Source organism: Lolium perenne, chromosome 7 (genome assembly GCF_019359855.2).
Source record: "Lolium perenne isolate Kyuss_39 chromosome 7, Kyuss_2.0, whole genome shotgun sequence".
Lineage (NCBI taxonomy): Eukaryota > Viridiplantae > Streptophyta > Magnoliopsida > Poales > Poaceae > Lolium > Lolium perenne.
In genome coordinates, this window is record NC_067250.2 from 151,228,562 (window position 1) to 151,236,412 (window position 7,851).

Below are 7,851 nucleotides of genomic sequence, written 5' to 3' on the forward strand. Positions count from 1 at the left end.
CCTTCAACCAAGGAGGCGCATGGAGATGAGAAAGTCGAGCCTACTCCTATATGCTTGATTGATGATTTGGTACCAATCCCATGTTAGCATGAGAGCCACTTAGCCCACTTGAGTGAGAGTGATATAGTGAGTTGAGTGCCTCCCACCCCATATGTGAGTTTGAGTGCTTCCATTTGGAGGAGATGAGTGAGATACCGAGTGAGTTGCGAGAGGTAGTTGATAGGTCCATGGAGGCCATCACATTTGCTAACAACTTAACCTCTCCTTCCTTCGTGTTCCCTCATGTTGCACTAGGTTCCATGGATGTTGAAGCGCCGATGATGGACAAGAACATGTACATGGTGCAAGAAAATCACATCACACCATGCTTCGATGACGATGACGATGTCAACCATGTGGAGCATACAACTACCACAATACCTACATCAAATGAGTCGGAATACCAAGGTAAAACCAAAGGTATTGATGAGACCATGATCCCCATTGTGGACATGAAAAATGATGACTTGCTTCCTCTTGCTTGCGTTATGAGAACTACTTGCTATTTCACATGTGTTGTTGACAATGATGACATTAGCTTCCGCATGCTTTGCCCAAAATGTTTGCACTATTCCATGATCCTTGCATCCAAGATTGTGAACAATTGCTCTTTCTTATGCTTGGTATGCAAAAATGCTTATTTCATTGTCCATGAGATGGCCCCCATAGCCTTCTCTATTTTTCATGATCCTAAGTTACCACATGCCACGAATGCACCTTCATGCCATATGCACTATCGCCATGCATTTCATATTTTCTTGCTTGACACTAATGGTGATGTGCAAAAGACATGGAACATCATGATGGATGATGTTTTCATCTACCATTGACACACGCTTTTTGTTTTGCTTATTCCATGTATAGGTACACGAACGACAACTTCCACCGCCACGGAGCATGAGTTGACGAAGCGAGCTCTAGAGAGCTACCCCAACAAGGACGAAATACGTCATCCAATCCGTGAGATTCACACCAACGGGTATGTTCACAAAAGCTTTCGCCCTCGTGTGTTTTCGACATCTCTTGTCGAGCTTCCGGTTTGGTCCAATTCTTCGTCACCTCTTTTGCTTCTTATGCAACATATCTTGAAACATCTTGTCGGCACAATGATTGTTGTATGTCTTGATGATATCATCATACACTCCGAGAATCTCGAGGACCATGTCATACATGTGAGAGACACCTTATGCATCTTGTGCCACATGTCACACAAAAAGTTGCTCTCCTTTGGATTTCTCATTTCATCTATGGCAATTGAAATGGATTCTTTGACACTTGAGGATACTCATAATCGGCTCACGCCAACCATGCTTTCCCAAGCTAAAAGTTTCCATAGCTTTTCTATTGCACATAACAATTTTGCCCAAAATTTTGCCACAATTTCTTGCCTTTTGAATGTTCCATTTGTCTGGGACAACGCTATACAACACATTTTTGACAACTTTCACAAGAATTTTGCACAAACTTTCGCTCTACCAAATTTTGAATACACCAACACTCTTTTGTTACCATTTTTGCCAAATGTCCCTTTGAGAACGGACTTGACGCTTCGTATTTGCATGAGAGCTTATTTGTCATCGATCACAACATTTGCAAACCCAAGTTTTCCATTCGAGATTTGCTTTTACCCGACTTTTCCTTTGGACGTGACATTCTCTCTCCACCACTTCATGGGAGAACCGTCATGGACTTCAACAAGGACGCCCGCACCACGACGAACATCCATAAGGATACAGGGGCAACAATACACGAACAAGTTCTTCGCCAAGCTACAAGGATCAACACCTACATCATCGACAACAAAAATTCCAAGTACTTGGTGAACATGACATACACCATCTCGGTTCTCTCACCACATCATGGAGATGAGGAGGAACAAGAGTCGAGGACGACTCTTCCCCAAGGGGGGGGGGGGGGGGGGAGATGATGCAGCCCCGCTCAAGGACGAAACTACATCATGGCCAAATTTGGTTTGTGTTGGATTGTGTGTGTGTGTTTGTATTTGGATCTTGTGTTCTTCCTCTTCCCCATCTCTCTCATCCACTCACTTGGTCAAATTCGTGGGATCTAGGCACATCCTAGCCCTTAAGCCTCATCAGGAGGAGGATGGAGCTTCCATCGGCGGGAGGCGGTGCTACGAGGAGGAGCGCATATGCTCCAAGGAGAGTCCGCGGTGCGTCCCACTGGAGTTCACGCGTCGCCGGCGTTCACGCGTCGCCGGCGAGATCCCTCACTGTAGGTGTTTCTAGGTGTGCCGGGAGGATGGTGCGGCCATTGCGTGATGTTTTTATTTTCTTTTTCTTCCTCTGTGGAAAATATAAGAGGTGGATGTGGGATGGTGGTTCTGGAGGGACACGTGTCGGATGGGCGACTTGGAGGGTCGGGAGGAAATAATCCTCAGAAGGATCCTCAGCAGTTTAGATAAACCTCATTCATCAATTTGTAGACGGAGGAATATTTATAGATGGAGGAAGTACATTTTATTCAGATGTATATAAAAGAGATCGCAAGATTTTAATTCAGAGAGCAGTAGTTTTGGGTGGTATCAGCGTACTTCTTCAACAACTTAACAACACTACCGGCAAATCCTTTCGGAGATACCGTCGGGATTTATACAGTGGCCGAGATGGCCATTTCTTGTGGATATGCACAAAGGCTACATGAGCTTCAGCATTTTTAGCCGCTCCTCGTGCTCCGGCTCAAGCTTCGGCGCCGTGTAGCTGCCGTGCAGATCTTCCACTACGTACTCCTGCATGTGAAAAGCGTTTATACAGAAGTCACAATCTGAGCGAGTGTTACTGCGCAGCAGAAATAGCTACTGCACATGGTTTGGAGTTTCCTTGCTTGTATGCTCATCCTAATTCCTAGTAAATGGTAAGTAGAGTACTCATATGATTGCTGCCACATAGAAGAGAGAACACTGGTTTGAGGGGGTTCTTGCCTTTGTGAGTTCTCTTTTGGTCAGGATGTGATAGTGCCGCTGCCAGATCCTCTGGACAGCCATGGTTGCCGCCAGGAATCCGTAGGCAATCCCAAGGATAGCAAATACGACGATAAAAACCACCACCAGTGCAAAGCAAGCCTCCAAAGAAGCAGGGAGGCAGTCCAAGATGCCCCAACCGTAGCAGCAGTTCCGACACCCAGCTAGGCACGGGTCTTGGTTGTCGTTGAAGGACGAGCAGTGCACTATCAACCCGAAAAAGCCAAGCAGTACAAAGAAAACCACAACACCTGGAGCATAAAGACACCAAGCATTGAGGAATGATGATGATGCAATAACAGGAGTTGCATTGGATGATGTACCAACCAATTTTTTTGGTCACAAATATGAATGATAAGGATGCATCATTATAATGAAAGGCTTTATTCGAATACCTATGCAGTAGTAGAATGGTATTGGATGCTTTGACAAAATGCGATCCCAACCTTCACTGAAACTGTTTCGGAAACTTCCGTCCCTGTCTAGGAAGTATGCAATAGCACTGATGATAGCAATAGTCTGTACAAAAAGGAAAGAGATGCAAATAATTGTTTAACCCGCCTGAATTTGAATTGAAAAGTGACATAATAATTTATTACTAGTACATCAGCTTATCCTTACTCCCAGAAAACAAATAGAGCACTAGTATTGCTAGGACACTCATCTACAAGTATTTGTCAGATCAGTACCTATCCAATAGGTGAAACTGAAATACCACTGAGATATACTTTCAATTTTGAATTTATTTTGTATTTTGTGATAGTTCGTACATTGGACCTACAGTTTTGTGAAATTTACTCAAGATTTAATACATAAATTGCAAATAATGCAACAATTGTCTAAGTCTTTAAGTTGTGCACCAATAAACTCTATGAGCATCTCTACCAACAAAGATAACACATGCCATCTTATGAAAGGGGAGACATCAAAAGAAATACTTTCAAATGTTAAAAGCTTACAATTTGAACAGCAAGAAAACCAAGTATAACATCTCTTGCGACAAAGAGCCGGAACTTTATCTTACGCCATGAGTTATCTTCCAAAGTTTCCACTCGAAGATGGAATTGAGCTTTGCATGTTGTGCAGTGTGAGAAAGCAAATCCTTCCTATAGTCAGCAGAAAAAACAGAAGCAACACTTAACTGTGTTTCTTGTTCAGAATGAATATATATCAATGACGAAAACATATCTAGAAGATGTAGCATCTAGTTAGGACATGTATTTTTAATAAAGCTAGGGAGTGAAGCACAAGTTCAACCTAGATTCTAACTGAATGTACCAACAGTGACATTGCCATGTCGATGCCTTCAAGCGACACAAATTTTGCTGCCGAACGTCAAAACTGTACCCTCCAAATCAAGCTGAATGATGATAGCTTGGAGAGATGCAGCTTGACTCCTAATGGATATCACTGCGAATACAAGTCTAAATTTGACAGCCTCTTTGCAATATCAGAATCTGCCATTTGAAAACAAGGTTAATGTGGAACTGTGGCATGTCCTACTGACATTACTATCACCAGAGAAAAAAAAATCTGGATAGCCATCTTCTGCTCTCTGTACAATACACATGATCTGTTTACTAACTACAGTACTCTGCGTACCAATATGCTACTGCCTTATGAATTTTTGAATGTATAGGTAATACCAACAAGATATACCAGTGTTGGCAATGGAAAGCAAGACAACACGACACATCAAGTGAATGTTTTAGATTAGCACCTTGAGGCACATAGTGTAAGATACACATATATACATTAAAATGGCCTGTAAGACAGTAACTATCGCAATTCATTTAAAAAATGATGTGTGAAATGACACTGGGAGATATGGTACCTTCACAGACCTCCAATGGTTAAGGCATGAACGGTGAACAAACTGCTGAGTTCCCTTGCACATGCAAGGTGATATCATCTCATCACCTACAAAAAAGATTTCACATGAATACAAAAGATTAGAATGACATGACATATTTGTTGGACAGGTAAAGAGCAAACTAAAGCACCCAACTAGCATTTGCTATCCAAATGTATAACAATTACAACCCAAATTATAAAGAACAGTACTGGCCCAAATTACATCTGGAAGACTAAAGAGAAAATGAATTAGCAATATTTGGTTAAGTCAAAATAATCATGCGTGAAATGATACATATCCTGCTAGAACTTCTACTGGTTAGTCTAGTGTTAGCTTCAGGATTCAGACACCTGCAATGTGATCATGGATCTTCTGCAGACTCCAGGACAGTCGATGCAAGGTTGCATCACGTAAGATATAGACATCAGGAGGGTGCAAAGCCACGTTTCAGTTTGTCAATGTTATCCTATTCTTAAACTTTGCCTACTGGGTTATGGTACAGAATACATAGCAAATTAGTACAACATCACATAGAGATTTTGGACTATCAGTTGAAATTGCCAAATCGCGCTGTGCAAGTAATCAACAATGCACACACTTAATTATACTTGCCTCTATCAGAGAAGACACAAAAGCATTCCAAATTGAACTAAACCAATCCAGTTGACAAAACAAGATTGTACTACCTCCGTCCCATGTAAAGTTGTCCAAGATTTGTCTAAATTCAGATGTATCTAGACACTAAATAGCATCTAGATACATTCAAATTTTGACAAATCTCGGACATGTTTCATGGGATGGAGGGAGTATCTACAATATCATCGCTCACACAACAAAATAGTATCTCCAATACATAAGATCATCACCTATGTCCGACTCGGCCTCAAGGCAAATGCGGCAGCACGCGGCCGAAGAACCATCGGTCTCCTCGTCTTCAATCTCCAGCGTACTCACGGTCGCAGGCTGTGGTGGCGAGAGCTGGGGAATTGTGTCTGCCTCATCCGTCCTCTCAATGAGAGGGTCTGAATCACTAGGGATCGTCTCTTCTTCGCCCCTGTCCATCTGTGGCAGATTTCACTGTCTATCTACTGCAAAATAAGTCACCTCATTAAATGAAGAAATAGAAAATCCTGCAGTCAAATGATAGTTTCAACAGGTAGGAAGTATTCACATACGGAACCAAAGAATTAAAAGTTACTCAAATTGTAGAAAGAAAAGATAATCAAAACGGGAACAGCATGTCGACATTCGCAAGCCATTCGGTGGAACCAAGAAAACATGCACAAAGTCAATAAAAATCGTGGCTATACACCACACTGTTCCCCGCAAATCGACCCCCACAAATCCAATAAAACCCTACCAAAGTTCGTGCAAAGTTGCCCCGAGACGCGTAGTAACATCTCAAACACTAATTCGGACGAAGGCTGATACCCGAAACGAAATCCCCACCGATTTATTTCGACAGAAATACCGAAATAATGTGAAGGATCGAGAGAAACTCACCAGGGGAACCGAATTCTAGATCAGAAACCCCCACGGGATGAACAAACGAAGCGAGAAATCGTCAGGAAAGAGGACGAAGAAGCCCTAAATCCGTCTGTAGCTTTCCTCTCGCGTTGGGGACTTCTTCGAGGGAGGAAGAAGCAACGAGGAAGCGAACGCGATAGTACCAGACGTGGAGGTGGTAATCGGCAAAGCGGTGGAATTTTCTAGGAAGCACCTCCACGGGAAGTATAATCTTAATCAAGTTTTTTGTTGAACATTTATAGGGAGTTTTTTTAAGAGCGTGTAATAATCTTGTAACGTGGCCCAACCGTAATACTTTGGGCCTAGATTTTTTAAGCCCTAGACTTGAGCCCATGAGACGACAGCTTTCCCTGCAGCCGATAAAAAACAGCTTTCCCTGCCCAAGTGCTCACAATGGTTTCTCCTGCTTTTTTTGGGAAACTTAGTACAGATGCACACACTCATACAGACATACACACTTACCCCTATGCCTCCGACTGAAAATATTCCGTCTTTTAGTGATACACTAAAGTGTTAAATTTAGGATTTAAACTCTGGTGCGTTGGGGGTACCACTGCCCTCCTAACCAGTGGCGAAGCGTGAACAAAACATAAGAGTGGACCAATTCCATAGAAAACACAAAATATGCATGAAAACGGCCTCGCATAGTGAATAGTGTAAAATACATCATATTGCTTGTATTTTTTATTTTTGTGTAGGCCGGAATATAAACTATTTCTCATTGAGATTTTCCGGGACCATACAATACATCATTTTCAAAATCTAGAATTTTTTTGAAACTTCAAAATATCGATTTCAATAAAATTCAAAAGCGGGTTCCATGAAGCCCGTCCTCCAAAGCCCCATTATTGCAGTGTTATGAATCTGTGATGATATACTCAAAACCAGTTAGATCATGAATTTTCGCATATTCCAAAGAAAAGAACATTGCTAAATCAAAAAAATAAAAATTTGCATTGATACATCTGAATTACATAATCTGTGCGGGGAATCAATTAATACCAATCCTGAATGAAATAATCACCTAGCATGGACAGGGATAGGGCGTTGTAGCTTGCAGCAGCCTGCAGACTGGGTCGCTGGCTGCCGATACGGTGGTGTGCACCAGTGCAGGGGTAGGGAGCAGTAGCACTACGACGTTGGATCGCCGATCACGTCACCGAGATTTTGAAAAAAAGGGATTGAGGAGGAGACCAGATGGGGAGCCACAGAGAGGAATAGAGGAAGATCTAACGACAGAGGCAGGCGAGTCGCTGCAATTTGAGCGAGGACGTCAGAAAACATGGTGAGATCTGCTGATCTATTGGGCAACGATGGGTGACTACACGTAGTTTCATCTCCACGACGCTCCGCCCATGCTACTACCCAACCATAGGTTAATTCTCTCTACTGCTTTTTCTTGTTTTTCTTATTTACCTTGCCTCTTTTCAACAGCTATTTACCTTTCTTA

General features: G+C 42.4%; 1 protein-coding gene across 2 annotated transcripts; it reads right to left on the reverse strand.

Moving 5' to 3' along the window:
• Positions 1 to 2,504: 2,504 nt before the first annotated feature.
• On the reverse strand, positions 2,505 to 6,565 carry LOC127300903 (uncharacterized). Of its 2 annotated transcripts, none has more exons than XM_051331102.2 (7): positions 6,378 to 6,565; positions 5,741 to 5,959; positions 4,854 to 4,939; positions 3,979 to 4,125; positions 3,415 to 3,538; positions 2,981 to 3,270; positions 2,505 to 2,788 (listed from the first exon to the last, which is right to left on the reverse strand). In XM_051331102.2, the coding sequence occupies exons 2-7, from the start codon at positions 5,934 to 5,936 to the stop codon at positions 2,696 to 2,698; spliced, it is 936 nt and encodes a 311-aa protein (XP_051187062.1). In that variant the 5' UTR covers positions 5,937 to 5,959; positions 6,378 to 6,565; the 3' UTR covers positions 2,505 to 2,695. The 2 variants fall into 2 exon arrangements, with proteins under 2 accessions (XP_051187062.1, XP_051187061.1); XM_051331101.2 differs by having other exon boundaries at positions 5,741 to 5,962; positions 6,378 to 6,564.
• Positions 6,566 to 7,851: the final 1,286 nt, after the last annotated feature.